This window comes from Procambarus clarkii, chromosome 19 (genome assembly GCF_040958095.1).
Source record: "Procambarus clarkii isolate CNS0578487 chromosome 19, FALCON_Pclarkii_2.0, whole genome shotgun sequence".
Taxonomy (NCBI): domain Eukaryota; kingdom Metazoa; phylum Arthropoda; class Malacostraca; order Decapoda; family Cambaridae; genus Procambarus; species Procambarus clarkii.
The window spans coordinates 16,416,559-16,443,686 of NC_091168.1; the positions used below are offsets into that span (position 1 = coordinate 16,416,559).

The 27,128-nt window shown below is 48.2% G+C and overlaps 1 protein-coding gene across 2 annotated transcripts in view; it reads left to right on the top strand.

The window, feature by feature from the left end:
• The first annotated feature begins 1,488 nt into the window (after positions 1-1,488).
• Positions 1,489-27,128, top strand: part of uex (metal transporter uex) — a 674,542-nt gene continuing 648,902 nt past the window's right edge. The window contains exon 1 of one of the 2 annotated variants that reach the window (XR_006772789.2): positions 1,489-2,095. Coding sequence is in view for 1 of the 2 variants with exons in the window: in XM_045741424.2 (XP_045597380.1) it covers positions 1,545-2,095 (551 nt within the window). In the remaining variant the exon portion in view is untranslated. The remainder of the gene's footprint in view (positions 2,096-27,128) is intronic. The other variant, XM_045741424.2, reaches the window with a different exon arrangement.

A 27,128-nucleotide genomic window follows, 5' to 3' on the forward strand; every position in this document is an offset into this window, starting at 1 on the left:
CTTATGAAATGATAAAGCTTCCCATTTCATTATGTATGAGGTCAATTTTTTTTTATTGGAGTTAAAATTAACGTAGATATATGACCGAACCTAACCAACCCTACCTAACCTAACCTAACCTATCTTTATAGGTTAGGTTAGGTTAGGTTAGGTAGCCGAAAAAGCTAGGTTAGGTTAGGTTAGACAGGTTAGGTAGTCGAAAAAAAATTAATTCATGAAAACTTGGCTTATTAGGCAAATCGGGCCTTGCATAGTAGGCCGAGAAGTGCGTTCTGGCTACTAGGTACGACATATATATATATATGTATATATATGACAGAGTACGTATGTACAGATATGTACATATATATATATACATATATATGACAGAGTCAGACCACGAAGGAAGAATTGAAAGAAGAATTTCTTTAAGTACTTTCATATTTAATAATACATCTTCAGAAGGATCAAATCAAATTTCGTATTATTAAATACGAAAGTACTTAAGGAAATTCCTGTTTCAATTCTTCCTTCGTGGTCTGAGACTGTCACATTTTTCATCGCGTGTTAATTTTCGTGATTTACACACACACACTTGTGCAGATGATGAGTCACAATAACGTGGCTGAAAAATGTTGGCCAAACCACGCACTAGAAATTGAAGAAAAGACGTGAACCAAACCACACTGTCGACTTGATAATGGTCCAGGACGGACCGAAACGTCGTCGTCTCTTTAATTTCTAGTGTGTGGTTTGGTCAACATACGTACACACTGTAGGCATGTATCGAGGTTTCCTCCCAAGGTGGAACTACTGTCCCTCCCCAGAACACAACCCCACAACAGTTGCCTAACGTCCAGGTACCTATTTACTGCTAGGTGAACAGAGGCATTAGGTGAGAAGAAACGAGTCTAACCATTTATGTCCTGACCAGAAATTGAACTCCAGGATCCCCGATTGTGAGTTGAGATCGAAACCATCTATACCAGGAGACCCTAAATAACAATAATAAAGCCATGTATAAGTGTAGCTGTATGCTCGTGCTGAGCCTACGGTATCTCTTCAGTTTTGGCCCAATGTTGTGTATTTAAAGTGCGTTAAAAAGTGATACAAAGTGGATACTTTAATAGTAATTATATTATCTGGCCCCGGATCGCATTCAGCGTGCTTTATGTAATATTGAGTAAATCACAGTCTATCTATTACTATATCTGTCAGTCATGCTTAATTTATTACCTTCTAAATAATTTAATTGTTGAACAATAATTAGAGCAGCACGCTTTATTCCATTTCAGTGATGGCAGAAAACGGGAGTCGATGTAAACAAACTCAATCTTTTGTTGGCTTTTATATTCGCGAACAGAACTGAAATTCTATTTTTGGTAAAGAAAATTGAAAACTTACTAGTTAAAATGCTGAAGCAAACAAACGTTTGATATAATATAAATACATAACAAATGAAGCACATATCTATGCAAGAACGTTTTATTGATTGCGCCAATGTTTGTGGTGTGTAGCTGATAGGTGCTCGCGCAGGTCGCTCGCAGTTGGGAGCTCAGACCATCATGGCTACTGGTGGAGTGTGGACGTTGAGAGAAGTGATACTGTGTATTGTAGTGTGTGTAGCCCACGATGTGTGTGGTGGACGCCGTACTCAGGCAAAGATCGAAGCTATACTCACATCAGGTGCCAGTCCAAAGTTGGACCATGAACATGTGTTGGTGGCTGGTGAGGAAACGGTACTGGAGGTGTGGGGCTTGGGACTGTCCAAGGGGCTGGAGGCAGGGCTGACGGCGGCGCAGGGGGTGCAAGGGGCGCCTTGCCAGTCCCTTATCACGCCTCCCTTGATTCCTAATACCGATACTGTTACCCATAAACACGCCGTGTTTACCGTCCCGGCTGGCCACACCGGTCACATCCCTGTCATAAGCACCATGGAGCTGTGGTTGTGTACTCGCGAGCAGCACACCTTCAGCAGTGGGCGAGCCCGTCACACAGGCGGCTGGGTGCACCAAGGTCCTCCTTCAAGAGTTGTGTTGGTGGTGAGCCCTAAGCTGGCTCTTGACAGTCCTCGGCGCGTCCACCACATCCCGCGACGTGCCCAACACAAGCTCAGGTGAGTACCACGTGCGCTACTCCTGCCTCACGTGTGCCACACATCTCACGTGCGCCACCACAACACACCAACGTTGTCATGAGGACGCTTGTCCTCGCTGGCACCGCTGGCACTCACCACTTGAAAATAAGCGTTTATGATGTTGCATCATCGGTAAGCACCATGTGCTGCAAGGTCATTGATCACTATTACACTAATCTTACTTTGGCAAGTAGGGGAAATGTCATCAAATTGACAGTCGTATATAAACAATATTTTAACTCATCCTAGATGAGTTCATTAGTCACACTTCAGCTTAACACTTACACTGTGGGTTACGGAGTGCTGCTTCATGTTATGTATCCAATACTCATTTTGATAACCAAACATAAACATGAAACGAAAGTGACAATTTAGATTCATCCTGGACCCTTATCACGACTTGATAAGGGCCCAGAAGGGACCCAAACATTGTCACTGTAATATCATGTGCGTGGGTTGGGTTATTTGTGTTCAGCCAGGTTATTGTGACTTATTCTCTGCACCCATCTTGAGTTATGGTGGTAAAGGTTAGGAGAACACATTGGGGTCAGGAACTGAATCCAAATATTTGTTTGCTGAGAAAGTTTGAGCATTAGTGACGGACTTCTAAGAGCGAAGCCTCTCCCCAGTAATTGAACACTCGCTTCTTACAGCTGTTGTAGGATCATCCTGAAGAAGCTTCTCTAGTTGTTTATAAGATCTTTCAAAGATCTCGGTTTTTCTTTTTACGATATATTGTATTCTAGAAATTGTCTTTTCATTAAGCTTTTAATGTCATCTATAGCAGAACTTGGGATTATACTATAATCTGCATTCTGAAACAATTATTCTACATTATAAAAGGCTTCTAGTACTTTTAACATTCTACACGTTCAACGTAGGTAGTGCCTTCACGTGTGAATAATTTATGCTTGCCCACATAGTAGCCATTACTATACGTGTCTAGCTAAAATATTCCCTTCAAAATATTGATTGGTAAAATCATCGTGGTTTCGTTAGTGTTAAGGTCTGTGTGAATTTAATATTAATGTAATACAGTATATTTTCTATGGGAACATATTGCCTTGGTGCTGCGAGCTGGAATTTTTAAGTGATGTTTGCGTATTTATATTAAATTTGTAAAAATTCCCAGAAATCTGTCAAGACGTGTAGCAAAATCAGGGTAAAACTTAACAAACACGGTATATGCTAAACTAAGCTCTTGTAATTTTCTAGGTTCGAGAAATTTGTAGCACATTAACGTAAGAAACAAGTCAAACGTGTCAACTTGAGCAAAAATTACATTTTATGCCAAATTCTCTCTCCTTAATGTATTTCTCATATTTGTAATCTTGCTGTATGACTTTATTTGTAATTTACACTTACCTTGCGATAATTTCGGGGCTCAGTCTCAGCGGCCCGGTCCTCGATCAGGCTTCCTGGTTATTGGACTGGTCAACCAGACTGTTGGATGTGGTTGCTCGCAGCCTGATGAATGGCTACCTACCTACTTTGTGTAGCTTCTGGAGACCAACATCCCCGCGGCCCGATCTCTGACCAGGCCTCTCGGTTGGTCGTCTGGTCAACCAGGCTGTTGGACGCGACTGCTCGCAGCCTGCGTTTGATAGGTATTCTTTGGAGGTGTCGAGTTCTCTCTTGAACACTGTGAGAGTCCGGCCAGTTATGTTCCTTACGTGTAGCGGGAGTGTTGAAGTCTTGGGTCCTTGATGTTGATAGTTCCGAGTATCTATTGCACCTCTGCTTTTCAACGGGGTTATTCTGTACATCCTGCCGTGCCTTCTGGTCTCCTGTAATGTTAATTCTGTGTTCAGATTTGGAACCGGTCCCTCTAATATCTTTCACGTGTAGATTATTAAGTATCTCCCTCGCCTGCGCTCTAGGGAATACAGATTAACAACTTTTAATTGGTCCCAATAATTAAGATGACGTATAGAGTGGATTCTAGCGGTAAAAGATCTTTGCACGCTCTCCAGGTCAGCAATTTCTGCGACTCTGAATGGAGCTGTTAGTGCAACAATCTCAAGTCTAGCTTAAGTTACTTAGTGTTAAGCTGGCATAACACTTAACCTAACTAAATTAAGCTATGCCTGAAAATCTTTGCCTATTAAATATACATATAATGTAACAATTATTAAACCACTGTATAATATTAGTGTATAATTTTTAAATACGTTTTTATTGTCCTGACAACTTTAACAACGTGGACTTATTGTGAAGTGTTCCAGCACTTGCTGGCTACACAGGTTTTTATTGTATTTATATATACAGTACAGCAGTTTTTACTTTCTTGTAAAGCCACTAGTAATTTTTTAATTTTTCTTTATTGTGCACCCCCCATACCTATCCCGTGGGTGGTGGTGGAAATGGTTACATAATCGGTTCAGGAACCGAACCCCCCTAGTTCGTTTAGCTAAGCAAACAACAATCTTTTGACGCTAGTGGCACAATTATTATTGTGTGTGTGTATATATAATATAATATAATATAATATATAATATAAATATATAATATAAATATATAATATAATATATAATATAATATATAATATAATATATAATATAATATAATATAAAATACAGAATCACACAAATACATACACGTCAATAATCTTTTGTATCACAAGTGATTCAACAAGAGGCTCCCAAGTCACTATACAAGGCACTTTACATCCATGGTGACTCAGTTATTAGTCTTGCTCCACACCCACCCAACTGGGCGGCAGCTTTACGCATATCGTTTCGGGCAGGTCCCTAATCCTAATTTTCCCCTGAATACGACCCGCTAAATCGTTTAAGAACTAGGTTCCCATTCACTGCTGGGTGAACAGAGGCTATAGTTAAGGATTGGCACCCAGTCAATCCTCCCTGGCCAGGTTACGAACCCAGGCCAAAACGCTTGCGAAGTACCAGGGAAGTGCTTTACCATTGTGCCACGGGGGCTGCATTCTGACCTTTTCAGAAAATAAAGTTAACTGCAAATACGTGAAATATTTTCGTGTAAAAATATACGTACATTAAGAGCCGCGCGAGGCTTGCTGTTGTGCTCGCCTCGCTACACGCCGTAGTAGGTCCCTAAGTGTTTAAATACACATGATAGTGTATGAGAGTTGATAAGGTTTGAGTAATTTATTATCCAGTAAAAATGTTTAATATGCAAACAAAGTGGGCGATAACCTTGTTTAACAACTGTTGTATATTTTCTTGTGCGGCGTGAGCGGTTATTCAAGAGTTACCAGATATTCTCCTACAGGTTGGGTCATCCTGTGTATTACTTCAGGTCCAGACATGTCCGGAATCTTGCAGTTAATTAACCTTCAAAATTATCTATTAATAGCCGATATCCAAATTACTTGAACATTATTTGGAGTTAAGTGTAGCTCACCGTGACTATTCCGGAAAGCGAGGCTGTTGGCGTCCTGTCATATTTTAACCTAGCGTACCAGCCAATGCCAGAAGTGTCACAGATGACTTAAGAAGCTTCCTGTCTGTCTGTCTCGTACAAGGGACTTTGTTTTTCTCATATGTACGTATTGAGCTCTTTTTCCACAGTAATTACGTATCACTAAGGAGAGAAAGTAGTTCATGAAACAGAGAGAAAGATCTAGGAGTTACGTACTGGAGTGAACGATATGGAAGAAAATGCAGAATAGAACCAGTGAAGAGCAGAGGTGCCATAGGCACAATCAGAGAACACTGTATAAACATCAGAGGTCCGCGGTTGTTCAACGTCCTACCAGCGAGTATAAAAAATATTGCCGAAACAACCGTGGACGTCTTGGAGAAAACTATACTGTTTTCTAAAAGAAGTTCCGGACCAACCGGGCTGTGGTGCGTATGTAGGCCTGCGGGCCGCTCCAAGCAACAGCCTGGTGGACCAAACTCTCACAAGTCAAGCCTGGCCTTGGGGAGTAGAACAACTCCCAGAACCCCATCAAGCAGGTATCTAGTTGATATCACACCAAACCTGTCTCCTGAAGCCCAGATAAAAAGCATTACGTTTGCGGCATACGCGAGGCTGGCTAACATCAGAACAGCCTTCAGGAACCTGTGTAAGGAATCATTCAGAATTTTGTACACCACATATGTAAGACCAATCCTGGAGTATACGGCCCCAACATGCAGCCCCGTACCTTGTCAAGCACAATCAAGCACATGACGAAACTGGAAAAAGTTCAGAGGGAAAGGCTGCGGAAAATGCACCTTACAACACTGGAAGACAGAAGAGTAAGAGGAGACATGATCACTACCAACAAAATCCTCAGGGGAATTGACAGGGGAGACAAGGATAAACTATTCAACACTGGTGGTACGCGAACAAGGGGACACAGGTGGAAACTGAGTACCCAAATGAGCCACAGGGACGTTAGAAAGAACTTTTTCAGTGTCAGAGTAGTTAACGGATGGAATGCATTAGGCAGTGATGTGGTGGAGGCTGACCCCATACACAGTTTTAAATGTAGATATGACAGAGCCCAGTAGGCTCAGGAATCTGTACATCAGTTGATTGACGGTTGAGAGGCGGGACCAAAGAGCCAAAGCTCAACCCCCGCAAGCACAAATAAGTGAGTACTAAACTCCAGATTGTTATTGACGTGCCACAAAATTAACAAACATGGTTCCTTCAGCCAAACGGTTTCATGGTATAAAATTTGAGTCAGTAGCTAGCATGATGATAACCGTTTAAAGGGTATAGTCATACTAGCATTGCTCCTTAACCTGTTCATTAAGTTACCTGTTAAACTCGGTTATGAGTTTAACAATTTGATCATCGTCGGTCATTGACAGGACCATTAAAGACGTCCATGGCCGAGAGACTTGTATAGTGAAGAACGCCGTCTCGCAGAAGTAGACAGAAGCATCACAAGGATTTATTCAGATTTCCTTGTTACAGTTGGGAAAGAACCTATGCTCTAACGAAGCTTGTTAGTGACGCTCTCGTAAAGAATATTTTTTTGTTGCAGTTGAATCAAGATAGATTATTCCGTAGGCAAAAGCTCGAACTGTCTCGACCCTTGAGGTAATAGTCAGAGTAACCAGGTGGAAGGATTTATCGAATGCGTCGATACAAGAAAATATAGAGTTAAATCGGATTTTTGTCTAAATTTTCTGAAAGTTTGTAAACAAGAATTCTTCGACCACCAATTTCGCGACTCGAGCAATAGTTGTCCCTCGTTAATCACATTTCCTCATTGTGAAACAAAGGTGTGTCAAAATCGGCTGTTGAAATTTAATTTTCTTGATTCAACTTTTGTGCTGCCATTTTCCAGCGACCAATCCCATCGCTAGGATTGAAGGCTGCATTAACACATCACACAAGTATTTTCACTTTTAAACTTTTGAAATATTATACGCTTAGGTAATTAGGCCTACATTTCATGAACTAACGACTGTTATATTTTGTAGCCGACTGGAAGTGCTATAATGGTCAGTCTGTAAAAATGCAATTTTCATATGGATTTGGGGCATTGTCTTGATTACCTTGCCTTACAAATTGTGCCATCAATTAATTGTGAGGCGTCCTCGTAGTCTTTCTACGACCACAGAAAGCTAAAATGGGAAAGTTATTATGGCTAGGTTACGTATCAGGCACTTACTGAAACACACCAATATACCAATGTTTCAGGGGCTTCATGTGTCTTACATCCCACCATATTTTCCCAATGAAAGAACTTAGAAATATTTCTGTTGGGTGGTACGTGTGACAAAATTAAAACCTTTTAAAGTCTAGAGTCGTCTATGCAACCGACGTAGACCAGCAGCTGATCACATAACTAATTAATATGTTAACAAAATGCTCCGGGGGGGGGGGGTCATCTTTGAATCCCACGATCACGTAAATGTGACGTGAGAAAACGATTCTAAGACTTGTCAAGTAGTGTCCGTATCACTCCACAATGACACCGTTATGTTGGGGTTTGAGCCCGAGGCCAGGTACAGGAACCAGTTAGGTTATTCAGCAGCACTCCCTAAAAATATATATATTACACGCGCGTAAGTACGGTGTCTCGGGTATGATGGAGTGACACCTGTGTGTGCTTGCAGGATTGAGCTTTTGCTCTTGAAGCCCATTTTTCTTCTTCAACCTGCTCATTTAGTTCATTAAATTTTCCATATACTCTTCTGGTAAAAGACGACGTTTTAACATATCTCTGGTTCTTGTGTTGTTCAAGCTTCCATCTATTCCCTCGTGTGCTCTTGATATTCATTGTGAGTATTTGGTCATGTCTTTTTTTATTCTAGTGACGTTTAGGTCCAGCTCTTTGTCTTCACACCTTGTCCCTTGCAATTCTGAGACGAGCCGTTGCACACATTTATATCTTTTCAAGTTTTATTTATTTGATTTTGAAGGGCTCGGCGATGGAGAGGGTCTCTAGAACTGGTCTCACGCAGACGGTGTACAGTAATCTAAATGTCCTCTTATTTAGGTTCCTGAATGATCTGACTTTCGCTAGTGTGGAGTCCGCCACTTTTGATTTGATGTTTATGCCCCTGACGTTAGGCTTGTTGCAATATACACTCGCGGGTTTTTTCTGTAGTCGTTACTCTTTGTTGTGTATCGTCCTTCAGGTCTCCTGACCCATTTTACCATTTCCATCACCTTACTCTTGCTGGTGTTGAACTCCAGAAGCTATTTATCTGACCAACTCTGCATATTGTCTAAGTCATCTCGGAGAATCTTGCGTTCTTTGTCTCGACGCTTCTCATTAATTTTGCAGTGTGCACCCATTGATATATATATATTGTGTGTGTGTATATATGTATATATATATATATATATATATATATATATATATATATATATATATATATATATATATATATATATATATATATATATATATATATATATATATATATATATATATATATATATATATATATGTCGTACCTAGTAGCCAGAACTCACTTTTCAGCCTACAATGCAAGGCCCGATTTGCCTAATAAGCCAAGTTTTCATGAATTAATTGCTTTTCGACTACCTAACCTACCTAACCTAACCTAACTTTTTCGGCTACCTAACCAAACCTAACCTATAAAGATAGGTTAGGTTAGGTTAGGTAGGGTTGGTTAGGTTCGGTCATATATCTACGTTAATTTTAACTCCAATAAAAAAAATTGACCTCTTACGTAATGATATGGGTTGCTTTATCATTTCATAAGAAAAAAATTAGAGAAAATATATTAATTCATGAAAACTTGGCTTATTAGGCAAATCGGGCCTTGCATTGTAGGCTGAAAAGTGAGTTCTGGCTACTAGGTACGACATATATATATATATAATATAATATAATATAGGGGGGTACCACCACTGGTGTAATTATAGGGACCCACAGCCTCAGAGAAGGGAACACAGAGCACTCAGGGAAAAACTTGACATTTAACTCTGAATACGAAAGAGTGTTCACTTCTCCTACCACCCCCTTTTTTTTTTTTATTATGATGTACACTTTATTATGCAAGGTTATACAGTTACATATCTGATTTTATACAAAGAATGAACATTAAGAGGACACAAGAAAAAGTTCGCTTCCTAGAGGCTGTAGATTTCCTCGAACTCCTCCGACGCCGGGCAGGAACCGAGGATGCAGCGGGCATTTCCCCTCTGGATCGCGACACTGAGGCGCTGAAAGAGAAAACTTGCTGCTCTAGGGTCTCTTGTGGTGTCAATGAGCTTGGAACCAAGATCCTTAAGAAACCTTCTTGCACTCTCACCCCATGGGCCTAGGGTCTCAGACCCTATTGGAACGAAATTGTACCTTTGATCTAATTGCCTGTACTTGACTGACTTTTGTTTTTCTCTGTGTGTCGCTGCGGCTCCTGCCGTGCCGGCAGAGAGAGTGATGTATGTCGTTGCCAGGGTGGATACGCAAGTATAGTCCCATGCTAACTGCCTGCCACCCTTCCACGGACGCAGTGTGATTCCGTCTGGTCGGCCGGCAAAGCTAACAGAGTCACGGTTCAGTAGGTTGCGGGGCTCTCTCTCCGCTGGACACTGAGCAGAGGCAAGGCTTCTTTTAATGATGTCGTTGACTTCGTCGTGTCTAGTGTGCCAACCACCCGATTTTCCACAGTGCAGGCCATGCAATCCATATTCGTCAGCATCTGCCTCGCCGCAAATACACCTGTGAACAGTGTGGATAGGGGCAGCAAGGCGGAGAGCGACTGCAATACGGAGCTCCTGCGGATCAAGACGTGTGCCTGTCGCAGACATAGGGACTGCCAGAAGGAAGTCCCCTGCATGGGGAGCCTGCACAGCTGTGAGGCGTGCACGATCACTGGGGGTTGTTGCTGCCTCCAGCAAAGCTGTGGCTTCTTTGTCTACAATGGGGCTGTCCCAACTGGATTGTTTCTTGGCTTTCGGCATGGCTGGTCTGAGTGCTGGGTCTGTCATGGCACCCCATTTCGTGTCACATTCCGTGTAGTGGGGGTCCTGTATCCCCGCTACATCACTCAGGGTGTCAGGTAGAATTTCCTTAACCAGGTCATCTGATGCTGAGGAGGAAGACAGGAAGGCTGGGACTGCAATTTGGGTGGCGGTGCGGACACCCAAGCCACCGAGCCTGACAGGAAGAGTGGCTTGTTTCCACTGGCATTCGTTGAGAGAGAGGTTAACAACTTTTTCCAGCATGGTCTTCAGTAGGAGGTCATACTCGTCAAGCTTTGGGTTGTTGTAAGATGGGGCGCACCTCAGAAAGTAGGTTAGCCTCGGAAGGGATAGGCATTTGGTGAGGAGATAAAAAGCATCGTGGGCATCGATGTCACCTATTCTGTCTTCCATCCTCCTAAGGTCTGCGATTTTCTTGTCGAGGATCTCCTCAATGGCGTTAGACCCGAGGGGAGCTCCAAGGAGGGTGCTGTTCTCGGCCCTAATGACATGGGCTCCAGGCAAGGCAGACCTTATTCTAGCTACGATGTCTGGGTTGGAGGAGACTACTTCACACTTGGAAGGGTTCAGGACGAGACCCAGGCTTACTTCTTGCTCCCTTATTTTCCTGATATCTGACAAGAGGTGGTCTACGGTGCCAGCTATAGTGCCATCATCCAAAAACCAGATGTTGAACTCGCTGGACAAGCTTTCGGTGATTTCTTTTAAGACTAAGCAGAAAAGAAGGGGAGCAAGAGGATCACCTTGCTGAACACCTTCACATGATCTGATTTCATGTTCACCAAAGAGCAGTTTTGACTCGCCACTGTAGCACGATAGTATGAACGGGTAGAGGGGCCGGAAATGGCGATGTACGGCACAAAGTACTGCATCTCTTCTTACCATGTTGAAGGCATTCTTAAAGTCCAGTTTGAGCAGGGCCTTTTCATCAGAAATGTTTGTGATGTATGCTCGTGCTGCATGGGCAGCCGCTTCACAGCCTTGGGGGATTCCAAATCCTAGCTGGATTGGTTTCAGCAATTCAGCCGCTTGCTGGCTGACAACCCTCGTAGCAGCCTTGGCAATCAGGCGTCTAAGTCATATATATATATATATATATATATATATATATATATATATATATATATATATATATATATATATATATATATATATATATATATATATATATATATATATATATATATATATATATATATATGTCGTACCTAGTAGCCAGAACTCACTTCTCAGCCTACTATACAAGGCCCGATTTGCCTAATAAGCCAAGTTTTCATGAATTAATGTTTTTTCGTCTACCTAACCTACCTAACCTAACCTAACCTAGCTTTTTTTGGCTACATAACCTAACCTTACCTATAAATATAGGTTAGGTTAGGTTAGGTAGGGTTGGTTAGGTTCGGTCATATATCTACGTTAATTTTAACTCCAATAAAAATAAATTGACCTCATACATAGTGAAAAGGGAAGCTTTATCATTTCATAAGAAAAAAATTATAGTAAAAATATTAATTCAGGAAAACTTGGCTTATTAGGCAAATCGGGCCTTGAATAGTAGGCTGAGAAGTGAGTTCTGGCTACTAGGTACGACATATATATATATATATATATATATATATATATATATATATATATATATATATATATATATATATATATATATATATATATATATATATATATATATATATATATATATATATATATATAATGTATATATATATATGTCGTACCTAGTAGCCAGAACTCACTTCTCAGCCTACTATTCAAGGCCCGATTTGCCTAATAAGCCAAGTTTTCATGAATTAATTGTTTTTCGACTACCTAACCTACCTAACCTAACCTAACCTAACTTTTTAGGCTACCTAACCTATAAAGATAGGTTAGGTTAGGTTAGGTAGGGTTGGTTAGGTTCGGTCATATATCTACGTTAATTTTAACTCCAATAAAAAAAAACTGACCTCATACATAATGAAATGGGTAGCTTTATCATTTCATAAGAACAAAATTTGAGAAAATATATTAATTCTGGAAAACTGGGCTTATTAGGCAAATCGGGAGTTGCATAGTAGGCTGAGAAGTGCGTTCTGGCTACTAGGTACGACATATATATATATATATATATATATATATATATATATATATATATATATATATATATATATATATATATATATATATATATATATATATATATATATATATATATATATAATGACTACTCCTGGAGTTAGGTTATTAACATAATCTAGTATGGATTTTAACACAGATCCTTCAGGTACTTCTCTTGATGCCCAATGTCAGTCAGACTTATCGTCTCGCACTGTGACTCAGACTTCTGTCTGTTAAGTATTCTTAGTTATACGTTGTGGTTGTTAGAGATCAACGTTCCCGAGGTCCGGTCTCTGACCAGGTCTGGTGGTTCAACCCGTCCTCGACTCGAGTCCATTACATCCAGCGGTCGACCTCACAGACGCATTCATAAATTTTTACATGCTGTTCATTCAAAACGGGAATTTTCTCAAATATAAATTATTATAATAGCATATTGTGCATATCTAGGCTTAAGTTAGGTTAGGTGTTTAGGTTCTGTTGGCGATTATTTGTATTTGTAGTACGTTGGTGAAGCATTTACAGCGTTGTGGTTCGAATAAAATTCGCTACTGTGCCAGGTAAGTCCATATGCAGGCGATGAGACACAATAACGTGGCTAAAGTAAGTTGACCAGACCACACCACACTAGAAGGTGAAGGGACGACGACGTTTCGGTCCGTCCTGGACCATTCTCAAGTAGATGCTTGAGAATGGTCCAGGACGGACCGAAACGACGTCGTCCCTTCACCTTCTAGTGTGTGGTCTGGTCAACAGGTAAGTCCACTACGGGCTCACCATAGCCCGTGCTACTTGGAACTTTTTTTTCTGAGTAGCTGAATCTAAAACAACAACGAACAAAATTCGTCAGTGAAGCACTTGTTCCGGAAGTGTTCGAACGAAATCATTTGAGTCGTATGTAAACCGTTTTTCATTCATAAACAGGGGGTGTGGTGGGTGCATGGAATCACTTTTGGGTCTTTGTTTTGGAGGACGGGCTGGGTGCTTAGATAGCGGGCCGCGGAGGCATTGATCCCCGGAAACATGTCAATACTCCCACATTTATTCCTGCCTGCCTCTGATCTTTGTGTAGCTCTACATTTGTCAGAATTGAACAGCTGATGACAATCTTTCATCTATTTGAAAAGGTCTAAGTAGTCTTGGTGCAGTTTTGAATCCTAATGTATTTCTGCCTTATTTTTATATTGACAAATTTGCTAATGTTGCTGGTCAACCTTTTGTGTAAATCGTTGATGCAGCATATGTATGTGGTGAACACCGGAGGGCCCAGTACACAGTCCTGGGGCACTTGACTAGCAATTGTTTTCCCGCTCTGATTGGACTCATGTTTACCCCCCTCCCCCATGTTTACCCCCCCCCCCTTTCCGAAAAATACCATGCAATTTTCCTTTTCTTAGGAATCTATCAAGAGGCACTATGTCAAACTCAAGGTATAGAATGTCTCGGAACGTTACAGTATCAACCGCTTGATATAGGTTTAGAAAGAAGCAAGTGTGTTAACCAGGAACATATGTTATTAACTCGTCTGCTGTTAAGCCTCCCCACAGAACGGCTTTGTGTACAAAATATAAAAATCATTAAAAAATAAGAACATAAAAATAAAGGTAATTGCAGAAGGCCTATTGGCCCACACGAGGCGGCTCCCATTTATAACCACCCAATCCCACTTATATACATGTCCAACCCACGTTTGAAACACTCAAGGGACCCCACCTCCACCACGTTATGAGGTAATGAGTTCCACAAATCAACAGTAGTTACCGAACCAGTATTTACCCAGGTCTATCCAAAATCTAAACTTATCCAATTTATACCTGAAGATAAGATATATGCAAGATAAAGCTGAAGAACAACACCAGGTGTCTTATTACTGACGCTACGATTAATAAATCCTAGTGTTCTATTTGCCTTATTACGAACATTTATGCATTGATTGGTTGGTTTTTAAATTCTTACTAATCATAACTCGGATCCCTTTCACAATCAGACTTGGCAATCTCAACACCATCTAGCTCGTATCTCTTATCATTACCTAACCTCAAAACTTTACATTTGTTAGCATTAAACTGCATCTGCCAATTTCAAAACCCTATTTAGATCGTCTTAAAGTGATAGTGTCTTTTTTCGTGTTTATTTCCCTCCCGATTTTTGTATCAAAGGCAAATTTGCAAATATTGCTGCTCAAACCTGAATCTAAATCATTTATATATATCATGAATAACAGAGGTCTCAGGACAGAGCTTTGAGGCACTCCACTTACATTTTCTCACTCTTAACCCCATTTATATTAACTGTTTCCTTTGGTATAGCCATGCCCTAATCCAACTTAATACAGCACCCTCAATACCGTGAGACTCTAACTTTCTAATCAGTCTTTCATGTGGCACTGTGTCAAAAGCTTTGCTAAAGTCAAGGTACAGAACACAAACCTTTCCACTATCAACTGCCTGAGCTGTGCTGGAATAAAATGATAGTACATTTGTTAAACATGAACGACTATTTGTAAAACCATGTTGTGAATCCTTTATTAATTTGTTTTGCAAGATGAAAAATGGTATTTGCAATTATCGATTCAAGTAACTCCCACAATAGACGTTAAGCTAATTGACCGATAGTTTGACGCAAGTGATCTATCTCCTTTCTTGAAAATTGAAACCACATTAGCAACCTTCCACGACTCTGGCACTCTGCCTGACTAATGATTTATTAAATATGGTAGACAATGGACCGCAAAGCTCTTGCATTCCTTAAGCACCCTGGCAAACACTTCGTCCGGCCCTGGGGATTTATATGGCCTGAGTTTCACTATTTGTTTAATAACATCCTCCCTGGTAACTGCTAAACTAGTCTACCTGTCCTTTTCCCCACCCACATAAACATGTTTGGTTGAAGACATAATGTCAAGTTTCTCTTTAGTAAATACAGAGATAAAATATTTATTAAAAAATACTACTCATCTCTTTGTCATTATCAGTTATCTGACCTGCTCAGTTTTTAATGGACCTATACTTTCCCCAATCTTTGTTCGATATAACTGAATTTTTTTTTTTGCTTGCCCTGTTATGCGAACTTCATAGTTTCTTTTTGCCCTCATCTCTCTCTTTTTTTTAACATCTCTAATCAGTTGGACGAATTCTTGTTCTAAACTGACTTCCCGATTCTTAATCCTTTGTACAAGCTCTTTCTACATTTAAGGTTCTTCAGACCCTTAGTTATCCATTTCGGGTCATTATTATTCGATGTATTCATTTTGTATGGTATACTACGTTCCTATTTTGCTTAGAATATTTTTAAATGTTATATTTTGAATCCACATCGAAATCCCTTTTTACATCACCCATCGCTGGGTTCACGTCTCGCTCCGGCCCACCTCCCATGCCTAAGACTTTCAAATCTATTTCGTCCAAAAATTTCTTAGGCTATTCAAATCAAATTTTCGAAAATCTGGCACTTTAACAGAATTTTCCAATACAAATCTATTCTATACTAAATATGATTTCCTTGTGATCACTGTTCCCTAGCTCACTCCCTATTTCGATGTCATTAATTTGTGTTTCCCTGTTAGTTAACACTGTCTAAAATATTATTTTCCCGCGTTGGTTTCTTAATGTGTTGCGTAAGAAAACAATCGTTAATTATTTCTAGAAAAATCTTCTTCATTATTCCCTGTTTTGTTAAACCAGTTTATTCCACTGAATTTAAAGTCACTCATGACACAAATACTGTTAGACCTAGATGCTCTAGATATTTCATCCCATAGATTCTTTGCTTTCATTATGTCTTAAGTTTGGGGGCCTGTATACAACTCCTATTATAAGATTCCTAGCTTTTTCGTTTAATTCTATCAAAGTAGTTTGTGTGGTGCTCAGTTTTGATTCCTTCTTTGAGACTACATTTAAAATTTTCCCCTAACATGTATGGCTACTTCCCCTCCTCGTCTAATATATCTATCTGTGAAATAGTTTAAATCCATTTATTTAATATTCAACTGATAGTTTTCTATTTTCTACATTCATCCACGTTTTGGTAAATGCAATAATATCTATTTTTTCTGTGCAGACAAGAGCATTTAACTCGTTTTTGTTTCTTAGACTTCTACTGTTCGGGTAATATACCCTAAGTGTACTGTTATTTTGAGGCCCTTCTCTTTCCCTGATCATTTTGTCAGTTTGTTTCTCCCACAAACACGTACTTTTATTACCTCCTTTCCCCATGTCAATTACCATACCACTATCTACTAACAGTTTAAACCCAAACAAAACTCTCCCACCACAGGTTCCAACTAGTTGGTAACAACCACAACCCCAGCCCTGGATAGATGCACCCCATCCCGAGCATACATGTCATTTCTTCCATAAAAGTGTTCCCAGTTATCTATGAATGATATTGCATTTGATTTGCATTATTTATTCAATCGGCAATTGACACCAAGTGCCCTCGACAACCATTCATTTGCAACTCCCTTTCTTGGAAGAATGCTACATACGATTGGGGATTCCTACCTTGCTCCTAACTAATTCTATGGCTGTCTTAAACCTCTGTATCAGTTCCTCACTCCTAACTCGTCCAACATCATTTCCACCAGCACTGATACAAATAATGGGTTTGTTCCCATTTCCAGCCATTATATAATTCATGTTAACAATATCACCAGTTCCGGATAACAAACCCTTAACCTGTTCCCCCCCCCCCTATTCTCTGGCACGAAAAGCTCTATGCAGATATCTCACCCGGGAACCCTCCAACAACCAAAATTCGCTTAGATATCCCCTTCACTTTGTGAGCGCCTTGAGGGACCTGCGCTCCCTTCGTTGTCTTGCATCTCGGGGGAACTAGTCTCCCCACAGCATTCGTCTTCCAGCACAGCGAATGGGCTGGAAGTCTTTTATAACATCTGTAGGCGGCTTTGTCAGTCTTCTTAAGACCCCTGTTCTTTACGAGATTCCAAGATGACGACTTTGTACTGCTGCGCTCCTTATTTGTTGCTTCTTGTCGCTGTTTCGTCTGTCGTGGCTCCTTCATCCGTCGTATTTCCTCCAGCAGGGAATCCACCTCTGCCTTCAGAGCTCCAACACAGCTCCCTCACCAGCACCAGTTCACTCACCACAACTTCCATTTTCAGTATAGGGACACCTGGAGCTGCAGCTACACACCCTCACTGTGACCGACTCCGCCTGCCTGTAATCACCACATTGTTTGAGGTTTCCTGCTTAAAAAATGTGGTGGTGTGTGGCTGATAGAGCCATGGGGGGGGGAGGAGGGGGGGTGCATCCCTAGTTGGCCGTTGCAACGATAACAATTGAAAACATAATGTAAAAAAACTAAATGTGTATAAAACAAAACTTTTAGATTACAAGGAACTCAAGTTTGTGTTTCCATAGAGCCCATCGTCATGTTTTGGGAGTACTTACGGGAGGGACGAGGACCGGGGTACATATACTGACGGATAACTCAATTAGAAAGTGGAAATCGGTAGTATTGAGTTTGGACAAACTAGAAACCATTTTTTTACTGGTGTTGCAAAGATAATAACCTAACCTTCCTAGTCCTAATATGTCATCTGAGGCCTAATGTAGTACGTGTGTGTGCTATACTAGGCCTAGGAATATTTGTTTGCTAAGCTTAATTTTGTTCGGACTGAAGAGTACAAAATTCTATCTGATTGCTTAGTACGTCAATGTTTGAAGTATTTTGTAACAGTTTGTAACTATGGTGCAGTCCCAACCAGTACTACTGAACAGGAGGATGGGTTGTTCCAGATGTTCCACCTTGGGAATGGCGCCAAACTCTTAAACCCCCCCCCCCCACCCCACCGCACCCAACCCACCTCGCCCCACCCCACCTCGCCCCACCCACACCCTATTTTTGGCGGGGAAAAAATAGGGTGGGATGGGGGGGGGGGGAGGGGGGAGTAGAAATAATAAGATAGTATTTTGTTCTGCCAGCAGAACCAAACCCTCGCCATAACATAAAGTACATGACCGGATGCTTCAGAAACAAGGAGCAAGATGTTTATCCTTTAGCGTAAGATTTCTTGGAAACTTGAGTGAACTACTAGCTGGTTGTGGTTGTACTTGAGTCATGATATCTATCCCTTGGTCCTGACCCCTGTCACCCCTTCATGCCACCCCTTACCCCTCTCCCCTGCGCCCCTTCTCCTTCTCTCCTGCCCCCTCCTTTATCCCTTCACTCCAGCCCCCCTTTTCCACACCTGCACATTATGACCCTTCACTCCTCCCCCCCCTTTTCCAACTTGGCCCCCATTACCCCCACTCTCCTAACACCTCTCCCCCCCTCCACTCACTCCTGACCCCATTTTATTAAGATTATATCAATAAAGACTCCCCTTTTACTCCCCCCCTCAGCTCAGACCCCCCTTTTAATCCCCCCCTCAGCCCAGACCCCCTTTTACTCCCCCCCTCAGCTCAGACCCCCCTTTTAATCCCCCCCCTCAGCCCAGACCCCCCTTTTAATCCCCCCCCTCAGCCCAGACCCCCTTTTAATCCCCCCCTCAGCCCAGACCCCCTTTTACTCCCCCCTCAGCCCAGACCCCCTTTTACTCCCCCCCTCAGCCCAGACCCCCTTTTACTCCCCCCCTCAGCCCAAACCCCCCTTTTAATCCCCCCCTCAGCCCAGACCCCCTGTTACTCCCCCCCTCAGCCCAGACCCCCTGTTACTCCCCCCCCTCAGCCCAGACCCCCTTTTACTCCCCCCCTCAGCCCAGACCCCCTTTTACTCCCCCCCTCAGCCCAGACCCCCTTTTACTCCCTCAGCCCAGACCCCCTTTTACTCCCCCCCTCAGCCCAGACCCCCTGTTACTCCCCCCCCTCAGCCCAGACCCCCTTTTACTCCCCCCCCTCAGCCCAGACCCCCTTTTACTCCCTCAGCCCAGACCCCCTTTTACTCCCCCCTCAGCCCAGACCCCCTTTTACTCCCCCCCTCAGCCCAGACCCCCTTTTACTCCCCCCTCAGCCCAGACCCCCTTTTACTCCCCCCCTTAGCCCAGACCCCCCTTTACTCCCCCCTCAGCCTAGACTCCCCTTTACTCCCCCCTCAGCCCAGACCCCTCTTTACTCCCCCCTCAGCCCAGACCCCCTTTTACTCCCCCCCTCAGCCCAGACCCCCTTTTACTCCCCCCCTCAGCCCAGACCCCCTTTTACTCCCCCCCCTCAGCCCAGACCCCCTTTTACTCCCCCCCTCAGCCCAGACCCCCTTTCACTCCCCCCCTCAGCCCAGACCCCCTTTTACTTCCCCCCTCAGCCCAGACCCCCTTTTACTTCCCCCCTCAGCCCAGACCCCCTTTTACTCCCCCCCTCAGCCCAGACCCCCTTTTACTCCCCCCCCTCAGCCCAGACCCCCTTTTACTCCCCCCCTCAGCCCAGACCCCCTTTTACTCCCCCCCTCAGCCCTGACCCCCTTTTACTCCCCCCCTCAGCCCTGACCCCCTTTTACTCCCCCCCTCAGCCCTGACCCCCTTTTACTCCCCCCCTCAGCCCTGACCCCCTTTTACTCCCCCCCTCAGCCCTGACCCCCTTTTACTCCCCCCATCAGCCCTGACCCCCTTTTACTCCCCCCTCAGCCCTGACCCCCTTTTACTCCCCCCCTCAGCCCTGACCCCCTTTCACTCCCCCCTCAGCCCTGACCCCCTTTTACTCCCCCCCTCAGCCCAGACCCCCTTTTACTCCCCCCTCAGCCCAGACCCCCTTTTACTCCCCCTCAGCCCAGACCCCCTTTTACTCCCCCTTCAGCCCAGACCCCCTTTTACTCCCCCCCTCAGCCCACACCCCCCTTTACTCCCCCCTTAGCCCAGACCCCTCTTTACTCCCCCCTCAGCCCAGACCCCTCTTTACTCCCCCCCTAAGCCCTGTCCCCCTTTTACTCCCCCCTTCAGCCCAGACCCCCTTTTACTCCCCCCCTCAGCCCAGACCCCCTTTTACTCCCCCCCTCAGCCCAGACCCCCTTTTACTCCCCCCCTCAGCCCAGACCCCCTTTTACTCCCCCCCTCAGCCCAGACCCCCTTTTACTCCCCCCCTCAGCCCAGACCCCCTTTTACTCCCCCCCTCAGCCCAGACCCCCTTTTACTTCCCCCCTCAGCCCAGACCCCCTTTTACTCCCCCCCTCAGCCCAGACCCCCTTTTACTCCCCCCCTCAGCCCAGACCCCCTTTTACTCCCCCCTCAGCCCAGACCCCCTTTTACTCCCCCCCTCAGCCCAAACCCCCTTTTACTCCCCCCTCAGCCCAGACCCCCTTTTACTCCCCCCTCAGCCCAGACCCCCTTTTACTCCCCCCTCAGCCCAGACCCCCTTTTACTCCCCCCCTCAGCCCAAACCCCCCTTTTAATCCCCCCCTCAGCCCAGACCCCCTGTTACTCCCCCCCTCAGCCCAGACCCCCTGTTACTCCCCCCCCCTCAGCCCAGACCCCCTTTTACTCCCCCCCCCTCAGCCCAGACCCCCTTTTACTCCCCCCCCTCAGCCCAGACCCCCTTTTACTCCCTCAGCCCAGACCCCCTTTTACTCCCCCCTCAGCCCAGACCCCCTTTTACTCCCCCCCTCAGCCCAGACCCCCTTTTACTCCCCCCCTCAGCCCAGACCCCCTTTTACTCCCCCCCTCAGCCCAGACCCCCTTTTACTCCCCCCTTAGCCCAGACCCCCTTTTACTCCCCCCCTTAGCCCAGACCCCCCTTTACTCCCCCCTCAGCCTAGACCCCCCTTTACTCCCCCCTCAGCCCAGACCCCTCTTTACTCCCCCCTCAGACCAGACCCCCTTTTACTCCCCCCCTCAGCCCAGACCCCCTTTTACTCCCCCCCTCAGCCCAGACCCCCTTTTACTCCCCCCTCAGCCAGACCCCCTTTTACTCCCCCCCTCAGCCCAGACCCCCTTTTACTCCCCCCCTCAGCCCAGACCCCCTTTTACTCCCCCCCCTCAGCCCAGACCCCCTTTTACTCCCCCCCTCAGCCCAGACCCCCTTTTACTTCCCCCCTCAGCCCAGACCCCCTTTTACTCCCCCCCCTCAGCCAAGACCCCCTTTTACTCCCCCCCCTCAGCCCAGACCCCCTTTTACTCCCCCCCTCAGCCCAGACCCCCTTTTACTCCCCCCCTCAGCCCAGACACCCTTTTACTCCCCCCCCCTCAGCCCAGACCCCTTTTACTCCCCCCCCTCAGCCCAGACCCCCTTTTACTCCCCCCCTCAGCCCAGACCCCCTTTTACTCCCCCCCTCAGCCCAGACCCCCTTTTACTCCCACCCTCAGCCCTGACCCCCTTTTACTCCCCCCCTCAGCCCTGACCCCCTTTTACTCCCCCCCTCAGCCCTGACCCCCTTTTACTCCCCCCCTCAGCCCTGACCCCCTTTTACTCCCCCCTCAGCCCTGACCCCCTTTTACTCCCCCCTCAGCCCTGACCCCCTTTTACTCCCCCCCTCAGCCCTGACCCCCTTTCACTCCCCCCTCAGCCCTGACCCCCTTTTACTCCCCCCCTCAGCCCAGACCCCCTTTTACTCCCCCCCTCAGCCCAGACCCCCTTTTACTCCCCCCCCTCAGCCCAGACCCCCTTTTACTCCCCCCCCCTCAGCCCAGACCCCCTTTTACTCCCCCCCTCAGCCCAGACCCCCTTTTACTCCCCCCCTCAGCCCAGACCCCCTTTTACTCCCCCCTCAGCCCTGACCCCCTTTTACTCCCCCCCTCAGCCCTGACCCCCTTTTACTCCCCCCTCAGCCCTGACCCCCTTTTACTCCCCCCCTCAGCCCTGACCCCCTTTTACTCCCCCCTCAGCCCTGACCCCCTTTTACTCCCCCCTCAGCCCTGACCCCCTTTTACTCCCCCCCTCAGCCCTGACCCCCTTTCACTCCCCCCTCAGCCCTGACCCCCTTTTACTCCCCCCCTCAGCCCAGACCCCCTTTTACTCCCCCCTCAGCCCAGACCCCCTTTTACTCCCCCCTCAGCCCAGACCCCCTTTTACTCCCCCCTCAGCCCAGACCCCCTTTTACTCCCCCCTCAGCCCAGACCCCCCTTTACTCCCCCTTAGCCCAGACCCCTCTTTACTCCCCCCTCAGCCCAGACACCTCTTTACTCCCCCCCTCAGCCCTGTCCCCCTTTTACTCCCCCCCTCAGCCCAGACCCCCTTTTACTCCCCCCCTCAGCCCAGACCCCCTTTTACTCCCCCCCCTCAGCCCAGACCCCCTTTTACTCCCCCCCCTCAGCCCAGACCCCCTTTTACTCCCCCCCTCAGCCCAGACCCCCTTTTACTCCCCCCCTCAAGCCCAGAACCCCCTTTTACTCCCCCCCTCAGCCCAGACCCCCTTTTACTCCCCCCCTCAGCCCAAACCCCCTTTTACTCCCCCCCTCAGCCCAAACCCCCCTTTTAATCCCCCCCTCAGCCCAGACCCCTGTTACTCCCCCCCTCAGCCCAGACCCCCTGTTACTCCCCCCCTCAGCCCAGACCCCCTTTTACTCCCCCCTCAGCCCAGACCCCCTTTTACTCCCCCCCTCAGCCCAGACCCCCTTTTACTCCCCCCCTCAGCCCAGACCCCCTTTTACTCCCCCCTCAGCCCAGACCCCGTTTTACTCCCCCCCTCAGCCCAGACCCCCTTTTACTCCCCCCTCAGCCCAGACCCCCTTTTACTCCCCCCTCAGCCCAGACCCCCCTTTTACTCCCCCCCTTAGCCCAGACCCCCCTTTTACTCCCCCCCTCAGCCTAGACCCCCTTTACTCCCCCCTCAGCCCAGACCCCCTTTTACTCCCCCCCTCAGCCCAGACCCCCTTTTACTCCCCCCCTCAGCCCAGACCCCCTTTTACTCCCCCCTCAGCCCAGACCCCCTTTTACTCCCCCCTCAGCCCAGACCCCCTTTTACTCCCCCCCTCAGCCCAGAACCCCTTTTACTCCCCCCTCAGCCCAGACCCCCTTTTACTCCCCCCCTCAGCCCAGACCCCCTTTTACTTCCCCCCTCAGCCCAGACCCCCTTTTACTCCCCCCCCTCAGCCCAGACCCCCTTTTACTCCCCCCCCCTCAGCCCAGACCCCCTTTTACTCCCCCCCCTCAGCCCAGACCCCCTTTTACTCCCCCCCCCCTCAGCCAGACCCCCTTTTACTCCCCCCCTCAGCCCAGACCCCCTTTTACTCCCCCCTCAGCCCTGACCCCCTTTTACTCCCCCCCTCAGCCCTGACCCCCTTTTACTCCCCCCCTCAGCCCTGACCCCCTTTTACTCCCCCCCTCAGCCCTGACCCCCTTTTACTCCCCCCCATCAGCCCTGACCCCCTTTTACTCCCCCCTCAGCCCTGACCCCCTTTTACTCCCCCCCTCAGCCCTGACCCCCTTTCACTCCCCCCTCAGCCCTGACCCCCTTTTACTCCCCCCCTCAGCCCAGACCCCCTTTTACTCCCCCCCTCAGCCCAGACCCCCTTTTACTCCCCCCTCAGCCCAGACCCCCTTTTACTCCCCCTTCAGCCCAGACCCCCCTTTACTCCCCCCCTCAGCCCAGACCCCCCTTTACTCCCCCCTTAGCCCAGACCCCTCTTTACTCCCCCCTCAGCCCAGACCCCTCTTTACTCCCCCCCCTAAGCCCTGTCCCCCTTTTACTCCCCCCCTCAGCCCAGACCCCCTTTTACTCCCCCCCTCAGCCCAGACCCCCTTTTACTCCCCCCCTCAGCCCAGACCCCCTTTTACTCCCCCCCTCAGCCCAGACCCCCTTTTACTCCCCCCCTCAGCCCAGACCCCCTTTTACTCCCCCCCTCAGCCCAGACCCCCTTTTACTCCCCCCTCAGCCCAGACCCCCTTTTACTCCCCCCCTCAGCCCAGACCCCCTTTTACTCCCCCCCTCAGCCCAGACCCCCTTTTACTCCCCCCCTCAGCCCAGACCCCCTTTTACTCCCCCCCTCAGCCCAGACCCCCTTTTACTCCCCCCCTCAGCCCAGACCCCCTTTTACTCCCCCCCTCAGCCCAGACCCCCTTTTACTCCCCCCTCAGCCCAGACCCCCTTTTACTCCCCCCTCAGCCCAGACCCCCTTTTACTCCCCCTCAGCCCAGACCCCCTTTTACTCCCCCCTCAGCCCAGACCCCCTTTTACTCCCCCCCTCAGCCCAAACCCCCCTTTTAATCCCCCCCTCAGCCCAGACCCCCTGTTACTCCCCCCCTCAGCCCAGACCCCCTGTTACTCCCCCCCCCTCAGCCCAGACCCCCTTTTACTCCCCCCCCTCAGCCCAGACCCCCTTTTACTCCCCCCCCTCAGCCCAGACCCCCTTTTACTCCCTCAGCCCAGACCCCCTTTTACTCCCCCCTCAGCCCAGACCCCCTTTTACTCCCCCCCTCAGCCCAGACCCCCTTTTACTCCCCCCCTCAGCCCAGACCCCCTTTTACTCCCCCCCTCAGCCCAGACCCCCTTTTACTCCCCCCCTCAGCCCAGACCCCCTTTTACTCCCCCCTTAGCCCAGACCCCCTTTTACTCCCCCCCTTAGCCCAGACCCCCCTTTACTCCCCCCTCAGCCTAGACCCCCCTTTACTCCCCCCTCAGCCCAGACCCCCTTTTACTCCCCCCCTCAGCCCAGACCCCCTTTTACTCCCCCCCTCAGCCCAGACCCCCTTTTACTTCCCCCCTCAGCCCAGACCCCCTTTTACTCCCCCCCCTCAGCCCAGACCCCCTTTTACTCCCCCCCCTCAGCCCAGACCCCCTTTTACTCCCCCCTCAGCCCAGACCCCCTTTTACTCCCCCCCTCAGCCCAGACCCCCTTTTACTCCCCCCCTCAGCCCAGACCCCCTTTTACTCCCCCCCTCAGCCCAGACCCCCTTTTACTCCCCCCCTCAGCCCAGACCCCCTTTTACTCCCCCCCTCAGCCCAGACCCCCTTTTACTCCCCCCCTCAGCCCTGACCCCCTTTTACTCCCCCCTCAGCCCTGACCCCCTTTTACTCCCCCCCTCAGCCCTGACCCCCTTTTACTCCCCCCCTCAGCCCTTGACCCCCTTTTACTCCCCCCCTCAGCCCTGACCCCCTTTTACTCCCCCCCTCAGCCCTGACCCCCTTTTACTCCCCCCTCAGCCCTGACCCCCTTTTACTCCCCCCTCAGCCCTGACCCCCTTTTTACTCCCCCCCTCAGCCCTGACCCCCTTTCACTCCCCCCTCAGCCCAGACCCCCTTTTACTCCCCCCCTCAGCCCAGACCCCCTTTTACTCCCCCCCTTAGCCCAGACCCCCTTTTACTCCCCCCCTCAGCCCAGACCCCCTTTACTCCCCCCTCAGCCCAGACCCCTTTTACTCCCCCCTCAGCCCAGACCCCCTTTTACTCCCCCCTCAGCCCAGACCCCCCTTTACTCCCCCCTTAGCCCAGACCCCCCTTTACTCCCCCCTCAGCCCAGACCCCTCTTTACTCCCCCCCTCAGCCCTGTCCCCCTTTTACTCCCCCCCTCAGCCCAGACCCCCTTTTACTCCCCCCCTCAGCCCAGACCCCCTTTTACTCCCCCCCTCAGCCCAGACCCCCTTTTACTCCCCCCCCCTCAGCCCAGACCCCCTTTTACTCCCCCCCTCAGCCCAGACCCCCTTTTACTCCCCCCCTCAGCCCAGACCCCCTTTTACTCCCCCCCTCAGCCCAGACCCCCTTTTACTCCCCCCTCAGCCCAAACCCCCTTTTACTCCCCCCCTCAGCCCAGACCCCCTTTTACTCCCCCCTCAGCCCTGACCCCCTTTTACTCCCCCCTCAGCCCTGACCCCCTTTTACTCCCCCCCTCAGCCCTGACCCCCTTTTACTCCCCCCCTCAGCCCTGACCCCCTTTTACTCCCCCCCTCAGCCCTGACCCCCTTTTACTCCCCCCTCAGCCCTGACCCCCTTTTACTTCCCCCCTCAGCCCTGACCCCCTTTCACTCCCCCCTCAGCCCTGACCCCCTTTCACTCCCCCTCAGCCCTGACCCCCTTTTACTCCCCCCCCTCAGCCCAGACCCCCTTTTACTCCCCCCTCAGCCCAGACCCCCTTTTACTCCCCCCTCAGCCCAGACCCCCTTTTACTCCCCCCTCAGCCCAGACCCCCTTTTACTCCCCTCTCAGCCCAGACCCCCTTTTACTCCCCCCTCAGCCCAGACCCCCTTTTACTCCCCCCCTCAGCCCAGACCCCCCTTTACTCCCCCCTTAGCCCAGACCCCTCTTTACTCCCCCCTCAGCCCAGACCCCCTTTTACTCCCCCCCCCTCAGCCCAGACCCCCTTTTACTCCCCCCTCAGCCCAGACCCCCTTTTACTCCCCCCTCAGCCCAGACCCCCTTTTACTCCCCCCTCAGCCCAGACCCCCCTTTACTCCCCCCTTAGCCCAGACCCCCCTTTACTCCCCCCTCAGCCCAGACCCCTCTTTACTCCCCCCCTCAGCCCTGTCCCCCTTTTACTCCCCCCCTCAGCCCAGACCCCCTTTTACTCCCCCCCTCAGCCCAGACCCCCTTTTACTCCCCCCCTCAGCCCAGACCCCCTTTTACTCCCCCCCCCTCAGCCCAGACCCCCTTTTACTCCCCCCCTCAGCCCAGACCCCCTTTTACCTCCCCCCCTCAG